This window comes from Sciurus carolinensis, chromosome 18 (genome assembly GCF_902686445.1).
Source record: "Sciurus carolinensis chromosome 18, mSciCar1.2, whole genome shotgun sequence".
NCBI classification, from domain to species: domain Eukaryota; kingdom Metazoa; phylum Chordata; class Mammalia; order Rodentia; family Sciuridae; genus Sciurus; species Sciurus carolinensis.
Genome location: NC_062230.1, coordinates 27718842 through 27738492, shown reverse-complemented (window position 1 = coordinate 27738492; position 19651 = coordinate 27718842). Strand labels below are relative to the sequence as shown.

Here is a 19651-nt window from a genome sequence, read left to right as displayed (position 1 = left end):
TGAGTCAAATTCTGTGGCCAGGGGGTTGGCCAGGCCAGGGTCATGTGACTGAAGGATATGGAAATGGATAACACCAAGACGGGGTGACCTGGGAGGAGGGAGGAAGGAAGAGGGCTAAACATTGATCCTTCCCCAGTCGATCCTTCCCCAGTCGATCCTTCCCCAGGGACAAGACAATCCCTGGGAAAGACTCACACAGTGTCAGTCCCTGGATAAACATTGATCCTTTACCATAGAGTGACCCCTGGAGGAAAAAGATAAGTACTGAGACCCTCCGTCCTTGCCCAGTAAAAAATAAGGTCTCACAACCTGTTTCCTGAGGGCCCAAACTGACACTTTCTGTCCAAGTCTCCAATGGTTAAGTCACCCATCAGCATGACCTATAACAACCCAGACCCCTTGTGTAACCCGGGGCCATTTTCTACCCAGAAAGAGAGCCCCTCCAACGCTTGACTGACTCCACAGCTAGATAAACAGCATTGCTGAGCCGAGAGGTCTGCTCTCCTGTGTCCTTCATTTGTGCTTACGGTGACTGTCCCTGAGTGGGTCAGGAATGCCATCAGCCCTTCCTGTATCACTGGGACCAAGAGTGGGAGAAGGGAAGATGTCCACAGGAAAATCAGGGCATTTAGTGGAAAAGAGGGGGAAGTAGGTAAATATGTAGAAAATACAGACGTCCCGGAAATTTACCTCATGACTGCCTGGGAGGTATGCTGGGTCTGCGGGTGAGAGCTCATGGACCTAGTGAGTCATGTCTGCGAGCTGGAAGGGTCACAGCCATCGGCTCCTTACCCAAGTCCTCTGTGCCCATGAGCTTTTCTTCCCTTGTGGACCCAACTAATGTCACGTTAACCTCTAGAAACAGGATTGCAAGCGAAAAAGCCCCCAAAGTTCAGGTGCTTTCTAACCCTTAGATTCATTGCCCACCTCCACCCCAACCAAGGGAATGCGTTAGGAGGTCACTTCCGTGGCGTGTGTCAGACGCACACACAAAAGAGCAGTTTAAACAAGATATAGAAGTTTATCCTCTCTCCCGTCAGAGCCTGAGCTGATGGACGGCCCTGCCCCAGGAAGTCACAGGTGACCCAGGCCCTCTCCACGCGTGGTGCTGCTGTCCCTGCAGCAGGTGCTGCCTTGTGCGCGTCCCCGAGATGGCGCACATTTCCACGGGAGAGGAATCCAGTCCACGGGAAGTGGGGAGACCTAGACAGGGAGGGAGGACCCCTTCCCCTCTCACAGCATGAGCCGGAAGTTGCATAAGTCACTTTTGCTCACTTCCCACTGACCCCTGTCAAGTCCACAGCTAGGTGCAAGGGAGCCTGGGAAACCTGGTCTTTTTTCTGGGCGGCAGTGATGCAGCTGTAGGGGAAGAGATGCTGGATAACCAGCAATCTTTGCAAAGAATCAAGGGGGGAAAGTCTGACTTCCTCCTTTCTTTATTTTTTCAGGTTTGAAAAAGATCCCCAAGTGACTGCAGACACAGGAACGTTTTAACACTCAGGGGTGAAGAGTCTGTGCCAGCATGTCCGCCTACTACAGGAGCAGCAGCCCGGGGGGCGATGCGGGGTACCCTGATTATTCAGGGTCTCTGAACCGTTCTCAAGGGTATTTGAAAACTCAGGATTATCCAGATTTCTCAGGTCCTCAGACCAATCCAGGCTATCCCAGCAAGAGGAGCAATCCATTCTCTGCAGGCTCCAGAACAAATCCAGACCATCCCAGGTCTCTAGCAGAACCAGATTATCCTGGATCTCCCAGCAAACCAGATTATCCTGGTGCCAGGAACAATCCCTATTCTGCAGGTTCCAGAACAAATCCAGACCATCACAGATCTCTGCCAGAGCCTGATTATATTGAATCTCAGAGCAATCCATACCATCCAGGCTTATCCAGAGAGCCAGATTACCCTGGATCTCAGCAACATCCTGATTTTGCAAGTCCCGGAAGTAGTAGAATCTCTGCAGTCTCCAGGATAAATCCAGGTTATTTGGGATCCCTGGCAGAACCAGACTACCCAGGAGCACAGGACAACTCCAACCATCCTGGCCCCAGAGCCAATGCCAGCCATCCAGGCTCCAGGAGGAATCTAGAATATGCCAGTTCCAGCATCAATTCATATACAGATACTCTGGGAGAGCCTGATTATCCAGGTGCTGAGAATCAAACTAGCTCTGCACACATTTGGGGGGAACCAGACTATCCCAATGCTGAGGACTATCGGAATGCTCCAAAGTTTTGGGGGGAACCTGATTACCCAGGTGCCAAGAATGGTCCTGGTTATGGCTCTTCTGAGACCCAGGAAATGATCAGGTAAATTCAGGTATATTGCTTCATTGGTGGGGCCAACTGCTAGATCAACAAGTCAATGGAACTTCATTGACGTTCTTTGATTAAGGACAGGTATGACAGTTTCTATGACCTCAAGTTGTGAAACTGTCAGACCTACCTGTGGGCTCACCTGGGCCTTTGACTGTCAACCTGAGGCTCAAAGTCCTTACCTGAACTTGATCTTTCATCACCTCTTGCCTGGATCACCTCTTTACTGTTCACCTCTTCCTTGTCCAGTCCCTGCAAGCCAGTTAGTCATTTACACCTCTATCATTGTTCTTGTTGTTTTTGGTACCAGGATTGAACCCAGGGGCGCTTAACCACTGAGCCACATTCCCCAGCCCTTTTAAAATATTTTATTGAGAGACAGGGTCTTGCTGAGTTAGGTAGGGACTCACTAAGTTGCTGAGGCTGGCTTTGAACTTGCAATCCTCCTGCCTCAGCCTCCCGAGCCGCTGGGACTACAGGCGTGCCTGTTGTTTGGTTTTGAGACCGTGTCTTGCTGAATTGCTAGGCTGGCCTCCAGTCTGCCCTTCTCCCATGTCAGCCGCCCAAGTATCTGGGATTATGGGCATTTGCCACCACACCCAGATCTCTTTAAGGCCATTTTAGAACACCAAATCTAATTTTTCCTGGTTCCAATGCTGTAGATTTAAATGTTCTTTAAAGGATTTTAAATTTATGTCAAGTTTTGGTTGATGGCAAATTTTTCCAGGTGCAGTTCTGGCACCGATAACCATGTATTTGGGTGATTTGGTTCTGCCAAATCAAATTCTCCCCAGATGAGGTTTTTCAATGTTCATTTTAGCAACAATGAACATCGAACAACAAACTTTAGTCAGTGTTTAAAAATCTATAATACATGGTATCATGTGAAAATGTGTTTGACTTTTATTTATTTCTTGGGGTGCAGGGGATGGAACCCCAGGCCTCATACAGGTGAGGCCAGTTCTCTGCCACCAAGCTGCACCCTCAGTCCCCGTGTGAAATTTTAACTGAAACAAAATTTTATATTAACTTTTTCTGCCAGTGGTATTTATGAAGTCAATAAAAGCAATGGTTATATTTGTCTCTAGGAAAAAGGAGACAGGGTTTGGGCGTGCAGAGCCAAAATGGCTTTAGGGCATAAACAGTAGGATTAACCTGCCAGGGTCAAACTGTCCCATGGTCTTATCTCCTGCTGTCTGAGTCATCATTCTAAAATATACCTGTGACTCCTTGCTCCTCTGATTTGCATATTCCATGGGTCCCCGTGGGGTCAAAGGGACCTGGAGGACAAAGGCCACCCTGCTTACTTAGAGAACCTTGTGAATGAGAATACACTGAACCCACAAAGGACCCCAGTCCAGGACCAGGCTGATCCCTCCTCAGTCTCTCCTGTCCTCGTCCTCTCTCAACCCTGCACTTCAGGTGTCTGGTTCCTGACCTTGACTGATCCGTAGAAATATCATATTACCTGGAGAACTTTAAAAATAATATCGGATGCTCAAGCCCAACCTTCAGAGCTTCTGATTTAATTGTCTGGGAAATGACATACAAAAAAATCGACCATCTTTGCCACAGGTTAATTGATTTTTATAGCCTTCCCTTTATGTAGGCAATACTTTCTGGCCTTGTGCCTTTATTTCTGCTGTTTCTTTTTCTTGCAGTGCCCTCCCTGGTGTCAGATAAGAATTTATCTTTCCAATCTCTTCTCAGATATCTCTTTTCAATAAGGATTTCCCCCTAAAGTTCCCAGCCAGAATTCCTCTCTCCTTCTGAACTCCTTGGTCCTGTCTTCGGATACTCACTAATCTCTGCTTATATTATAATTACTCATAGCTGTCTCTAAGAAGCTGTGCCAGGTTGTGTTGGGAGCCTCTTGGGGGCAAACACCCCAGGTCCTTATCTTTGTGTCCTCACTGCCCAGCCCATGCCTAACATATAGTTGGCTTTCAGTCAGCATTTGTGGGCTGGATAGATGGGTGGGTGGATGGATGGATGGATAAGTGGGCATATGGGTGGATAGATGGATGGATGGATGGATGGATGGATGGATGGATAGGTGGGTGGGTAGATGGATGGATGGATGGATGGATGGATGAATGGATAGATGGGTGTATATATGTATGTATGGATGGATGGATAGGTGGGTGGATGTATAGATGAATGGATGAATGGATGGATGAATGAATAGGTGGGTGGATGTATGTATGTATGTATGGATGGATGGATGGATGGGTGGATAGGTGGGTGGATGGGTAGATGGATAGATGGAATGGATAGGTGGGCTGATGGATGAATGGAAGGACAAATGGACAGATAGATGTCCTCACCACACTACTGGATGGATGGTGGCCCATCATTTTGAGGTTTCATGGTGCTCAGTGAAACATCTTCAACCCAGCACTCATTCCATTGCAGGAGTAACGGTCCCTTGGGCATCCTTAGGAGAGAGAGTGAAGATTACCCGGGAAGCATTGAAATGACCTCCATGGAGGTGGCAGATCCACGTGAACAGTCTCTGCCAGGTGCTCCTGGAGATGGCTATGGTAAGCCTGTGTTAAGAGGAGGATCACAACCTGGGAAGGACATAAAATCCAGGGGGCTTAGGATGCCGCCATTAAGCAGTCATAGCAATAGAAGAATTGGCTTGTCCCTCCAGCCTCAAACGCTCTCCTTAGATACAAACAAGAGTTGAGAACTGTCTAGGGAAGCCATGTGTCATCAATTATCAGAGAAGGCCAGGAAGGCGTGTGAAAAATGGAGCTGCACACCTGCGCCTACCCCAGGTGGCTGAAGTCCAGTCTGCCCCTTGCGGTTAGGCAGGAAACAGGCTCGGCGTGGCGAGATCCTGAGCGTTTTCCAAAAAACACAAACGAACAAATTTTTTGTAAAAAGCCTTCTATAATTCTCCATTTTCTGTTGCTATAAAAATACCTGATGCTGGGTCCTTTATTAATTTATTTGCTTGTTGATTTTTGCAGTCCGAGGAATTTAACCCAAGGGTGCTCTACTCCCAGCCCTAACTGATTTATTTACTTATTTTTATTTTGAGACAGGGTCTCATTATGCTGTCCAGGCTGACCTTGAATTTACGATCCTCCTGCCTCAGTCTCCCAGGTTGCTGGGATTTCAGGCATACACCACCATGCCTGGCCTAAAAAAAGAGGTTTATTTAGCTTATAGTTTTGGAGGCTGAAAAATTCACATTTGTACCTTCCAGAAGGAAAAAGGAACTGTTGGCTTCTTTGGGCGAAGCCGATTCATTACATGAGAGGGAAAAACCCAGGCAGTGTTACAGCAATCTGGAGCCTGTGGGGGCCAAAGGGGAGGAGGGTTCATCCCAGAACAGCACCTGCTGGAGGTGCAGAGAGATACCTGACCAGCCTCGAGGGCTGGGAAGTCTTTGAAGAGGCCGAGAGAGGAGGGTCAGGATGTACCTCCAAGCACAGATGCTCGCTGGCTTGTGACAGGGCCATGTCCTGAGAAACCATCATGAATGGAAGAGGCTGAGTACACCTAACCCAGGAACACTCAGCTCACAGCCAGCAAGCCGCAGAGGGCTGTCTCCTCTTGCCATCCAGGGGCTGACGGGAGCTGTGGCTTGCTGCCCCTGCCCAGCATCTGGGATCACGCACTGTATTCCAGCCTGGAAAGTTTCAAAATTCTTGCTTCTTTTTTTTCTCCTTCTCCTTCCTGTTCTCCCTCCTCCCCTTCTTCCTCTTCCTCCTCCCCCTCTATTCCTCCTCCTCCTCCTCCTCCTCCTCCTCTTCTTCTTCTCCTCTTCCTCCTTCCTCCTCCTCCTCTTTTTCTTCTTCTCCTCCTTCTCTTCCTCCTTCCTCCTCCTCTTCTTCTTTTCCTCTTCTTCCTTCCTCCTCCTCCTCCTCTTCTTCTCCTCTTCCTCCTCCTCTTCTTCTGCTTCTTCTCCTTCTCCTTCCTTCTTCTCTTCCTTCTCCTTCCTCTTCCTCCTCCTCCTTTGTGCTGGGGATGGAATCCAGTGCCTCACACATGGCTAGAAAAACACTCTACCGCTGAGCTACATCCCAGCTCTCAAAATTCAAAATTTCAAATACCATTTCTACTGTCCTTTCCCACCATCACGAAGTCCCCATAAGTCACATAAGATAACAATAAGCCAGAGACCCTCAGTCCTAATGAAAAGCATGACTGGTACACATTTGCATGGGAAATATCCAGCTGGGAGCCCAAACATCAGTTGTTCAGTGCAGGAACATGCTAGATCTTCATGCCACACATTCTCAATAGAGGGCAAAAGTAATCCCAAGCAGAGAGGAGGGAAGATTTGTTCTTGAAAAGCCAGAAAAAAAAAAAAGCCCTTACTCTTTTTATGCATAAAGTGCAGGTTCAGGTAGGACCCAGGCTATCTGTGGTATTGCATTTCCCTGGGGAGAGCAACGAGGAGAGTGTCTATAAAGACATCGTGAGAAAAGATCACACGCACTGCAAGCAGAACAAGTCCGCTGAGCGGGCAGGAGGCCTTCTCTGCCCTGAGGCCCGCTGTGCACCTTTTTTTCCCTGGCTTGCACTGCCACCGTCCAGAGCCTGCCACCGTGCCTGGATGGATGGGAGTCACCCAGCCACTAAATCCACAGAGCCGAGATTGGAAGCCAGGCTCTCTGGCTCAAAGTCTGGCCCCTTATCTGCCCTGCATTGCAGATGGGTGGAATCAGGACACATGCATATTTCTAGCTGTACAGAACACTGGGAATTAAAATCTTTTTTTTAAAAAAGCCATCAAGTGTGGCTTCCTTCTCTGGACTTCTTTGTAGGACTGAAGTATTAGCCCTTGAAAATCACCCACACATTCTTCTTCTTCTTCTTCTTCTTCTTCTTCTTCTTCCTCTCCTCCTCCTCCTCCTCCTCCTCCTTCTTTTTCCAGTCCTGGGAATTGAACCCAGGGCTACTTAACCACTGAATCACAACTCATATGGCTCAGTGGTAGAGCAACATCCAGTCCTACAAAAGAAGAAAAAGAGGAGGAGGAGAAGAAGCCACTATATTTCCATATTTGTCTGTGTCTCTTCTAAGGTTCTAGATGGTTTTCCTAGTGTCATAGGGCCTGGCACATAGTAGATGCATAAGAAATGCTAACTAAATTAATAGAAAGAACTATATGAATTGTATTAGTCAGCACTCACCACAGTAATGCTATGTAACAAACAACCCCCCAAACCAGCCTCATACAATAAACATGCAATACACTTATTTCTCACCCACATCTGCAGGGTGGGCTGGGTTTGGGCTGCACTGGGTTGAGTTTGGCTGTTCTTGGCTCCAGGTCTTGTGTCTGGTTAGGTCTAGTGTCCTTCTTCTTGGAGTAGTGACCCACCTGGGGCATTATCTTCCCATGGTTTAAACTGGAAGTGCTTAAAGCAGCAAGCAGAAAGTCACAATGATTTTATAGCCTTGACTCAGAACTGCCATGTCACATCTGCTGTTAGATTCATAAAAGAATGTCGTGTCACTAAGCCCAACATCAATGGAGGTGGCCCAGGTGGGCTGAGGCATAATATTTACTGAACAGCAATAAATTGACTACAATAGTTAATACATAAGAAGAGTTTATCATGTTCCAGGATTAGTTAATCACTTTGCATGTATTAACTGATTCAGTTCCACCGACTATCCCATAGGAAAGTTATATTAGAGATTAAGATGTTGAAACTCAGAGATGTTAAGTAACATGCCCAGTGACAAACAGCTAGTAAGTAACAGAACTGGGAATCATCCCCAAACAAGAATTTCCAGAACCTCCCACCATTTTTATACACTCTGCCCATCAAAATGTTTTCTGTTTTCTCTATTGAGGAGTTTACCTTGAATGTTCATCATGGATTGAAAATAAGTATTGAAATGTAGCACCGTCATGTAGATACTAAGAGTGGACTCTGTCCCTAAGGACATCACCCCACATTTCATCCATTCGTGCATCGTCACGAAGCACTACACCTAGAAGGAACCTTTGCTTTCACCTACACGAGTATCTCTCAAGCTCCTGAGTTGTATGTAACTCATTACTGAGTTGCAAAATGAATTTTTTTTTTTTTTTTTTTTTTTTTTTTGCGGTGCTGGGGATTGAACCCAGGGCCTTGTGCATGCAAGGCAAGCGCTCTACCAACTGAGCTACCTCCCCAGCACAAAATGAATTTTTAAGTGAAGTCGAATTTTTTCAAAAAATGGAACAAAATTAGAAATTGACATAGAAAAGTAGGGTTTTGTGAACTTCTTTTTCAGTTATGTAAGTGTGGGTCTCTCCTGGGTCCCAGTGTGATGACTGTTTTTATCCATGGCTTGTAGTTCAGTACAAACCATCCATCCAGGCTGATTATGCTTAATCATATTATTTATGTAATTTTGTCCTATTTTCCACCTGAGTTCTTTTTCTTTATTTTTTTATTATTTTTTATTTGTCCTGCTTAGTTACACACGACAGCAGAATGCATTTCGATTCACCGTACACAAATGGAGCACAGCTTTTCATTTCTCTGGTTGTACATGATGTAGAGTCACACCATTCGTGTAATCATACATGTACATAGGGTAATAATGTCCATCTCATTCCACCATATTTTCCACCCCCTCCCCCCTCCCCTCTGTCCAATCTAAAGTTCCTCCATTCTTCCCTTGCCTCTCTGCCATTATGGATCAGCATCCACATATCAGAAAAAACATTTGGCCTTTGGTTTTTTGGGATTGACTTATTTCGCTTAGTATGATATTTTCCAACTCCATTCATTTACCTGCAAATGCCATAATTTCATTCTTCTTTAAGGCTGAGTAATATTCCATTGTGTATATATACCATAGTTTCTTTATCCATTCATCTATTGAAGGATATCTAGGTTGGTTCCACAGTTTAGTTATTGTGAATTGAGCTGCTATAAACATTGATGTGGCTGCGTCACTGTAGTATGCTGATTTTAAGTCCTTTGGGTATAAACCAAGGAGTGGGATAGCTGGGTCAAATGGTGGTTCCATTCCCAGTTTTCTGAGGACTCTCCACACTGCTTTCCAGAGTGGCTGCACCATCCACAGTCCCACCAGCCATGCGTGAGTGTGCCTTTTCCCCACATCCATTAAAGCTACTCTAAGATTTCATCTCGCTCTACCTGAGTTCTTAACCATGGGTCTGCAGCCACCTCACAGATAAGGTCTCAGTGTTAGTGACCATTACCAGCCAGGGCTAGCACGTCATCACCACTTTGTGCTCAGGACCATCTGCTGGGCTGGGAATAATTTTCAGTGTCTCCCTCTTCTTCCTTCCAGTGAACCCTGCTTACGTGGGTGAACGTGGGCCTGTCTGTGCTTATGGAAACCTACCATTGTCTGAATGTGATTGGCACAAGTCACCCGAAGGTAAGACTGAATGGACCATGACTGGAAAATCAACCCTGGGGAAGGAAACTGCTCAAGGCAACTCAGATGTCCACCATTGGCCATTTCCTCTGCTGTAGGAGTGCAGGCAGCGTTGGCTTAATCATCATAATGGATCTCTCTCTCTCTGTCTCTCTCTCTCCCTCTCTCTCTCTCCCTCTCTCTCTCCCTCTCTCTCCCTCTCTCTCTGTACTGTGCATTGGTTGAAGCCAGGGCCTTGCATATGCTAAGCATGTGCTCTGCCCTGAGCGACACCCCAGCCCTTGGTGGTCTCTTTTAGACTGTGGTCTTTCCTCTTCTGGGCATGGAGCTGGCTTCGTTAGGCGTCTTCTGGTTGTAAGTGACAGAAACCCAAATCAAACGGGCATTAGCCCAGAGGGCATTTATGGCTCACGTGGTGGGTGGGAAGGGCATGGGAGCCACCTGAAGAACTGCAAGTGATTCCTCCCAGCCCCTCATGTGGTGCCCGACACGTAAGGTATTTCAGAGACATTCGTTGGATTAATGTGTTGAGTGAGTTACAGAAACCAGGGCCTCCGGATCTGCAGCCAGAGCTTGGCACCACCGGACTTGCTCATTTTTCACCCATCATCTTGGCTTGACCCAACTTCTCTAGAAGCTTGCTTCTTCATCTCCACCAGCGTCAGGCCGTTGGGCCCACACAGACACCCCCCAGCTCAGCCACCTCGTTAGAAGGCCTTTCTTCCTCCAGGATCTGCTCTTTGGTACTAAGGAAAGACTCTAACCAGCCGATGTGGACCACAAACACCCAGGCCAGTCATTTGTATCCTAGGAGACGAGACTGGGTCACCTGTCCGTCCTGTCTCTATTGTCTGCATGGATGGGAAGGAGAAGCATGGATCACACATTTTTTTCTGAATAATCATCTATTTATGTGATGTTGGAGTTGGAATCAGACTAGTGAAAGCTGAGGATCACTGTGTGGGGTCGTGAAGATCTTACTGGAGGCAAAGATCACGAAACCCAGAGGATGCCACAGAGGAGATGGCTGGCGCCAAAACATTGTCTGCAAATTTTAAGAAATAAACTAATGGGATCTTTTCCATAATATTGCAAATCGAGAGACTCCATGACTTAAAACTCTCTCTCGACTTTCAGCCCCATAGCCTATGGATAATCTGAAATTCATCCTTCCAGAACCTTCTCAAGGGGGCTTGGATCATTCCCAAGGGTTAAGTGTTGCTACCTGGGAGGGAAACCCATGTGGATATAAATGACGACCACTCTCTGATTGGGTTCTCACTGGAGCAGAGAATGGCTTTAACCACCAGTGAGAAAGAGGTCTTCAGCCTTCAGAAGACTACTCTGTGGAGCCAGCATGAAGTTCAGGGTCCCTGGTAGGAGGGTACCTAAAAGGCAGAGGGAACCAGGTGTGGAGGCCCACGCCTGTAATCCTGGTGGATTGGGAGGCTGAGGCAGGAGGATCGCAAGTTCAAGGCCAGTCTCGGTAATTTAGCAAGGCCCTAAGCAACTTCGAGAGATCCTGTCTCAAAATAAAAAAGGCCCAGGATGTGGCTTAGTGGTTAAAGGTTCCTGGGCTCAAGACCAGTACCGTAAAAGAAAGAAAGAAAGAAATAGAGGATGTGGCTTTCTTTGCCTTTTTTGCCTTGCATTGGTTCTGATTTTCAAACCATGTGCAATTAATCGGTGGACAGCTTCATGACAAGGTGTCACTTTGATGGATTACGCTATGCCCCAAGAAGCCCGGGCTTGCAGTAGGCACTCACAAATATTTATTCATTTATTAAGGAACGAATGACACATCAGTGTCTTATAGCAGGATGGAGCCGAGGGGTAGTGATCAAGAGCCCCTGCTTTAGGTTCAACTTAGGTGACTCCTTGCTGGTGTCCTTATGATCCTGGGTTGATTATCCCTGTTGAGCCTCCATTTTCTTAGCTGTAAGATGGGGTTGATATGGTACCGACTCCTCAGGGCGAGTGTGAGAACTCAGTGATACGCTCTATTTAACGCTCTTGACCTGCAAAATGGGCAGGTATCGTTACTGTCAATCATCAGTAGTTAGAGTCCCTGAGTTCTGGTCCAGTGCTCCCATTTAAAGGGTGTGACAGGAAGTGGGTTTCGGTTCATCCGTCGGCACCGCGGTTCCTCCAGCTGCTGAGTAACCACGCTGACCAGGTGATTCTAAATCTGTGGGATAGGCAGCGTGTTCATGTGCCGGCGTTGAACCAGAACAATGGGTTTAGTAATAGAGGGACTGATTTTTCCCCCGGAACAAGAAGAGTGGAGGGAGGAAGTCCAAAGTCCGGCGGTTCTTCCTGTGAGGTCCTCGGGGGCTGAATCTCCCGGGTAGCTTTCCTCCACCATTAGCAGGTAAACATTGATCCTCTAGTTTTCAATTGACCTTCTCCAGGTTCGTGGAGGGGCCGAGGAGAAGGTCTAAAGTGAAGGCCAGGCAAACCATCCCTCTTAAAGAGCGTTCCTGAAGTCCCATGCCTAAAAGTGGTCACACGTCCTCCCTTAGCTGCACAGGAAGCTGGGAGAATCTCAAGGGACCACTGTGTCCACACAGGAAATGTCATTTCTGCTCATAGGAGAAAAAAAGAATGGAAAGCAGGAGTCAGACAGCAGTGTCCCCACTGGACGCCATCAGAAGAAGATCGTTGGACCATCATAAACACATCTGGATTTTATATAAGCATATAAAACTACAAACATAAAATATAAGTTCTAGACCAACAAACTAAACTAAAAAAAAAAAAAAAAAAGTTGCCTGCCTTTTTTTTGGTACTGGGGATTGAATTTGGGGGCACTTAACCTCTGAACTGCATCCCTACCCCTTTTTATATTTTATTTAAAGATGGGGTCTCACTGAGTTGCTTAGCACCTAGCTAAGTTGCTGAGGCTGGCCTTGAACTTGCGATCCTCCTACCTCAGCCTCCCCAGCCGCTGGGACCACAGGCGTGTGCCAGGGCCCCTGGCTCCACACGTTGCCCTTCGATTGTGAAACATTAAGAGAATGCCTATCCTCTGTTTCTGGAATCCCATTGTCTTTAATGAAGGATTCTGCTTCTCATTTCTTACCTAGCTACCGAGACAGAATTCTCGGCCGGAACACACAGCTCCCTCTGAGGAGGCCCCTCAAGGGCCAGATGTGGGGAGTTCTGTTGTGACTTGTCGGGAGCTGGCTTCGGTGGCCTCATCCTGGCTTTGGAAAAGCGTGACTGGAATACCCCCTTTATGACCGTTGTCACTTTCCCCGGCCGGGTCTCGGCAATGCCGGTGTAGCCTCGGCGTGGGGTCTTTGAAGACTGTACCCAGGTCCCGGAACCAAGCTAGCGGGAAGCAAGAGATGCTGTCGGGTGACCGAGTGAATGAAATCATCGTAGAGGTGGAGAATGGGCCACCTGGGGTCGAAAGCCTTCCTTCCGCCATTCAGATTTTTCCAGAAAAGTCGCGGCTGAACCCTGACATCGAGGTGATAGACTCTCAGGTTTGCAGACACAGCAGTGACACGAAACACCACCAGCTACTGCAGTTTTCAGCATCTCTGACTGACTCGCTTTCTCTGACTGACTCGATTTCCCAGACGCTTCACAGCCCCGAAGGCCCGGGCCTAGACGCCTCCTGTGCTTCTGCTGAAGCCTCCCACGGTATGAGATGCCGGGAACTGCCCAGGAGGCAGCGAGAAGCCTTCCAATTTACCTTTTTTTTTTCCCTTTGGTACCAGGGATTGAAACCTGGGGAACATCACCACTGAGCCACGTCCCCAGACCTTTTTATTTTTTTATTTTGAGATAGGGCCTTGCTAAGTTGCTGAGGCTGGCAGTGAACTTGGGATCCTCCTGCCTTAGCCTCCTGAGCTCCTGGGATTCCAGGCGTGCACCACCAGACCCTGCTTCTCTCTTCCTCTCTGCTTGTCCTTCTTGCCCAGGAAGACACAAATGTCAGAGTGATTCAGTGACCCCGAGTTGGGGATTTCCCCTTCACCCCAATAATGTCATTGAAATCAATGAGATTTGTCCTCGTGAGGAGGTCTGGCTCAGTGAAGTGACCAAGTCACCAGTCTGCCTGCTTCCTGGCCCCTCAGTCCTCCCCAACACGCCATGGCCCCAACAGCAATGGTACAGATGGTGACAGGAGCTCCAGGTGTCCCCTGCAGACACAGTGACAACCATAGGAGAAAGGAGGGATCTGTCTTTTTTCCCTGCAGGACCGGGATGGACTAGGCCAGAGCGCGATGTCCCCAGCCCTGTTTCTGGCTTCTTTAAACAGAGGGAAAAACACCTTTTCAAGCAACTTCTTGATGGACCACTTCTTGGAGAACACTGGCCATCAATATGTCCCACGCTTGGGCCTGATCCAGTCCTCTGCAAGGGGGACGGGCCCCTGAGACTGGCCTAGGCTAACGGGGACCTGCCCCTGTCCTGGAGCTGGGCCTGCCCTGAGGCAGCCAGGACCTGGCGGAGGAGGAGATGGGATAGGCTTAAATGCAATCGGGATTCTGTTAGCAAATTGGGAATGACCTTGGGGTAGGCAACCAACGCCCTCCACCAGATTGATGGGAGATAGAAACGAGTTAGTGGAGAGGAGGAGGAGGAGGTGGAAGAGAGTGTGACCATAGTCAGAGAGAGAAAAGGAGTCACCTGGGCCGGGAGTTCATGGGCCAAAGGAGGTAGCGTGGATGTTTAAGTGAGAGAGACGGACAGCTGTAGAATCCGGCTGGCTTTCCGGAACGTTGCTCCTGGTGACGGGAGAGAAGTGTTGAATCGAAAGACAGTTCAAACATCACCGTGTGCTTTGGCTCTGAGTTTGAACACATGTGTCTGTCTTCTTGTCGTTTTTAATCGTGACCTTTGGAATCCGTGAGTCCATATTTTCTTCTTTCCTGGGCTCTTATAAAAACCCGCCTCCAACGTCAGCAGCATGTTTTTAGAATGTTACGACCCCGTTAAAGAAAAAAAGAAATGCAACTCCATCTCTCTCTTCCGGCAGGACAAAAGTTAATAGCATCCCTGATACCCATGACATCGAGGGACAGAATCAAGACCATCAGGAACCAGCCAAGGACCATGGAGGAGAAGAGAAAGCTCAGGTATGAACCAAGGGCCCTTCCGCTCTCCCCGTGAAGTCGGAGAGCCCGTCTGCTCCTTTTGCCCCATCTCAAAAAGAGAGAAAGCGATACCTGCAAGGGTAGAGACGGATATTCCTTCTAGAAGATTCTACATCTAAGTGTGAACTTTATTTCTCGGAGCTGGAGGTTGACCCCCTCCCTCGACTGGGGTGGGGGCTGCGTTTGGTGCCTTGCTTCTGAGGAGACCAGGGAAACAGGAGAAAGTCCCCCTCAGTGGGGTCTGGCGGGGGCGTCGGCTGCACAGCCAGGGGGACGGGTCTGCGCAGCTGCTTGCTGGGGTCCACGCCCGGCCCCTGGAAGGAGCTCACTGGCTTGCGCCCTTCACTCCTCCATCACCCCATGAGCCCTCGCTGTGCCACTAGGGCGCCCCGCACCTGCAGCTCCCTTCTGGATGAGAGGCTGCAGCGCTGGCCTCTCTTCTCTCTCCCCCTCCCCACAGGAAGGCGGTCGACAGAGAGAGAAGCAAGCAGTGTCCCCGCACCCTGGAGCTCCGATGCTGTGCTCAGTGTCTCAACTCCTGCTCTCGGGTGAGCCAGCCTTTTTTAGAATTGCAATCTTATTTTTTGATTAGCAAGCAATCATTAGTCACTAATGGGGTATAAGGTGACATGTCAACACAGGCACACGGCGTGCACTGTAACATTTCCCTCCCATTATTCCTTTTCTTCTTTCTTCCCTTTGTTTTTCTTTTTTGGTGCTGGGTGAACCCCAGGCCTGGTGCATACTCAGCACGCACCCTAGCACTGAGCTACAGCCCTAAGCCCCGCCCTGTCATTTCTTTATATTTGGCGACTTCAAGCTCCTCTCTTTTAGATGAGCATAAATCACATCATAGGCTGTTTTGAATGGCCGTTCTGAGGAACGCCAGAACTTATTCTGTCTACCCGTGTCCTGCTACATGTTACCCAACCTCCCCTTATTTTATTTATTTATTTATTTATTTTTGCGGTGCTGGGGATTGAACCCAGGGCCTTGTGCTTGCAAGGCAAGCACTCTACCAACTGAGCCATATCCCCAGCCCTCCCCCCTTATTCTTCTTCCCCCCAATCCTTCCCAGCCTCTAGTAATCCCTACTCTACATTTGAAATGATTTATGTTAGCTGTCACTATGAGAGAGCCTGCGGTACCTGTCTTTCTGAGTCTGGCTTATTTCACTTAACATAAAGTCCTCCAGTTCCATTCGTTTTGCTGCAAATGAGAGGATACTGGTCTTCTTTATGACTGAATAATATTCCATCATGCATATGCACCCTATTTTCTTTATCCATTCATCTGTCGATGGACCCCTGGGTTGGTTCCATCTCTTAGCTATTGTAGACAGTGCTGCAGTGAACATGCGTGCAATAGGTACACTAATTTATGTTGCAACAGTAAAATGGGCACAGCAAGAGGGTGAGAATAGGGAGGGTCAAGAGTGAAGCTGGAAGGATGGAATCAGAGAGCTGTCTTTTCCCGGAGCCACTGGGAGCAAAGGTGGGCATAGGGTGGGCATAGGAGGATGCTAAGTTTTTTGGGAGCATCTTCTTCACCCACAAACCTGGGAAGGTCATGATAGCAGAACCTTGGGGGTTAGTGAGGGTTAAAGGAGATAAACTTCGTGAGCGCACAGAGCGTGGTGCGTGGCACCATGGAATGCTTTAGGGACGGCGGCCGGTTGTGCCGTGGCGGGTCCTGCTCGGGAGACGCCTGAGTGACCCTGAGGCCCCCCCGCCTGGTCCTATCCAGGGTTGCCGGAGATCCAGGAACGGTGTCTCTGAGCTCCTCAACACCACCAGCTTGTGGCAGAAGACGCTCAAGGTCATCGGGGGCAAGTTCGGGACCAGCGTCCTCTCCTATTTCAACTTTCTGAAGTGGCTCTTGAAGTTCAACATCTTCTCCTTCATCGTGAACTTCAGCTTCCTGGTCATCCCCCAGCTGACCGTGGCGGAGAAGAACACCCTGCCATTCACAGGGCTGGAGTTCTTCACCGGGGCGGTGAGCCCTCCGTCCCCTGGGCCCCCGCTCCACACCCCGCACAGCCCTCCGCCCATCAGACCTCCCGTTTTGCCCGGGGGGCCGACAAGTGGGGAGAGTGGGCTTTGAAAATGACCCCCCAGGCCCAGTGACACACACAGCGTTGTGGGATTTCTGCCTTCAGAGGCAGCCACCGCCGACAGCCTGGGTCTTCCAGGATCCTCTTTTGCACACGGACAACACACATCCACCCAAGTACAAAGCACCCCTTTTCTTGCTTTTTCTTATGAAAGATGAATTGCTCTTTATATATCGTCCCTGACCTGCTCTCTTTCCCCTGACGGTAACTCTCGGGCATCGTCTCATGTTGGAGACCCACATTTCTTTTTCTTCCTATTTCTACAAAATTTCAGAGTTCCTTTTGGAAAATTCCTACCAGAGAAGAAAACTAAGAAAAAGTCCACTTAATCTTTCTCCCTGCGGTGGGTGTCTTTGTAGACTCTTTTTTTTTTTTTTTTTTTTTTTTTTTTTCCTTCACAAACACATTGATCCATGGATCCATCAGTAGGTAGCTGGATGGTAAATAATAAGTAGATAGTCATAGAAACATGGATAAGCATTCTTTTTTTAATTTTTAATTTTTTTTAATTTTTACAGACTGCATTTTGATTCATGGTACATAAATGGGGTACAACTTTTCGTTCCTCTGGTTGTACATGATGTAGATTCACACCATGTACTTAGGTCATGATGTCTGTCTCAGTCCACCATCTTTCCTTCCCTCACCCCCTCCAGCCCCATTTCCCTCTACACCATCCAAAGTTCCTCCATTTTTCTCTTACCCTCCCCCACCCCCTCATTATGTATCATCATCCACTTCTCAGACAAAACATTCAACCTTTGGTTTTTTGGGATTGGCTTATTTCACTTAGCATGATATTCTCCAACTCCATCCATTTACCAGCAAATGTCATGATTTTATTCTATTTTATGGCTGAGTAATATTCCATTGTATATATATACCACAGTTTCTTTATCCATTCATCAATTGAAGGGCATCTAGGTTGGTTCCATAATTTAGCTACTGTGAACTGAGCTGCTATGAACAATGATGTGGCTGCGTCACTGTAGTATGCTGATTTTAAGTCCTTTGGGTATAGGCCAAGGAGTGGGATAGCTGGGTCAAATGGTGGTTCCATTCCAAGCTTTCTAAGGAATCTCCACACTGCTTTCCAGAGTGGCTGCACTACTTTGCAACCCCACCAGCAATGGATGAGTGTACCTTTTTCCCCACATCCTGGCCAACATTTATCGTTACTTGTGTTCTTGATAATCACCATTCTAATTGGAGTGAGATGAAATCCTAGGGTGGAAGGATTCTTTTAAAAGTGAAAGGAGGAGGACTGGGGAGTAGCTGAGTGGTAGGGGGCTCACCTAGCATACGTGCAGCCCTGGGTTCCATCCCCAGTACTGCATCAAAATAAATTTTATATATATATATATATATATATATATATATATATATATATATATTACATGTTATATAAATATGTATATGTATATTCTTTGCCAACCATTCATAAATATGAAGACCAATCTTAGTTCACAGAGGGTGCAGAAACAGATGAAGGGCCACATCTGCATCAGTTTCCTTACATATATATATGTGTGTGTGTGTGTGTGTGTGTGTGTGTGTGTGTGTGTGTGTTACAAGTCTTGTTTTGCAGTTTTTTGGGGGGGTTCACTATATGTCTTGGATATTTTTATAAATTCCCCAATTTTTTTTTTTTTTTTTTTTGTCACTGGGTATTGAACACGGGGATGCTTAACCACCGAGCCACATCCCCAGCCCTTTCTACATTTTATTTAGAGACAGGGTCTCATCATGTTGCTCAGGACCTCAGCTGAGTTGCTGAGGCTGGCCTTGAACTCACAATCCTCCTGCCCCAGCCTCCCAAGCTGCTGGGATAACAGGTGTGCACCACCACACCCAGCACACATTATTCTTTTTTATTTTTTTAATGGTCACTATGATTTATCGCCCTTGTGAGCTGTCCTTGTGAGCTGTCCTTGAGATTCTGGAGAGAAGGCATCACAAAAGGATAGCCGGAGGGCCAGATGTGGCCCTGCATCTGTTTCTGTGCCCTCTGTGAACTAAGATTGGTCTTTATATTTATGAATGGTTGGCAAAGAATCAAAAGAAGGCAAACATTTTGTGCAACATGAAAATTACATGAAATGCAAATTTGGGTGTCTGTGGGTCCTTTTGGGACACGGCCATGCCCATTCATTTACATCTCCACTGTTTCTCCGGATCTAGCTCTTTGTGGAAAATTTTTTTGATGCCTGCAGGAGAATTTCCAAATCAAGGTTTGCCATTTGTCTTTTTTCGCCTTTTCCATGAAAACATTTTCCTTAGCCAGGCACGGTGGTTCACATCAGTAGTCCCAGCCATTTGGGAGGCTGAGGCAGGAGGATCACAAGTTCAAAGCCAGCCTCAGTAACCTAGCGAGGCCCTGTCCCAAAATAAAAAATAAAAAGGGCTGAGATGTGACTCAGTGGGTAAGCACCCCTGGGTTCAATCCCTGGTACCAAAACAAATAAACAAAAAGACCCAAAAATATTTTCATTGATGCATTAAAATGGAATTTTTGTGTTCATTTATCCTTCATGTTTTCATCACTGTGTATATTTTGTGTATAAGAATTTATTATTATAAACTATTTCAAAATATACAAAAAAGAGTAGTATGAGAAATACTCCTTTACCTGCTACATAGATTTAAAATGTCCATATTCATTTTATCTTATTGTTCCGGGAAGCATTTTAAAGTAAGTTACAGATGTCAGGATTTTTCACTCTGAAATTCTTCAACACGC

The 19651-nt window shown here is 47.4% G+C and overlaps 1 protein-coding gene across 5 annotated transcripts in view; it reads left to right on the top strand.

Annotated features, from left to right (window-relative positions):
• Tmc5 (transmembrane channel like 5) overlaps window positions 1-19651 on the top strand; it is a 71898-nt gene that overhangs the window by 25361 nt on the left and 26886 nt on the right. For all 5 annotated transcript variants that reach the window (XM_047532705.1, XM_047532703.1, XM_047532706.1 and 2 more), the window contains 6 exons: window positions 1449-2310; window positions 4732-4859; window positions 9598-9687; window positions 14681-14780; window positions 15259-15346; window positions 16545-16793. In XM_047532705.1, the coding sequence (XP_047388661.1) occupies window positions 1523-2310; window positions 4732-4859; window positions 9598-9687; window positions 14681-14780; window positions 15259-15346; window positions 16545-16793 (1443 nt within the window). In that variant the 5' untranslated portion in view covers window positions 1449-1522. The remainder of the gene's footprint in view (window positions 1-1448; window positions 2311-4731; window positions 4860-9597; window positions 9688-14680; window positions 14781-15258; window positions 15347-16544; window positions 16794-19651) is intronic.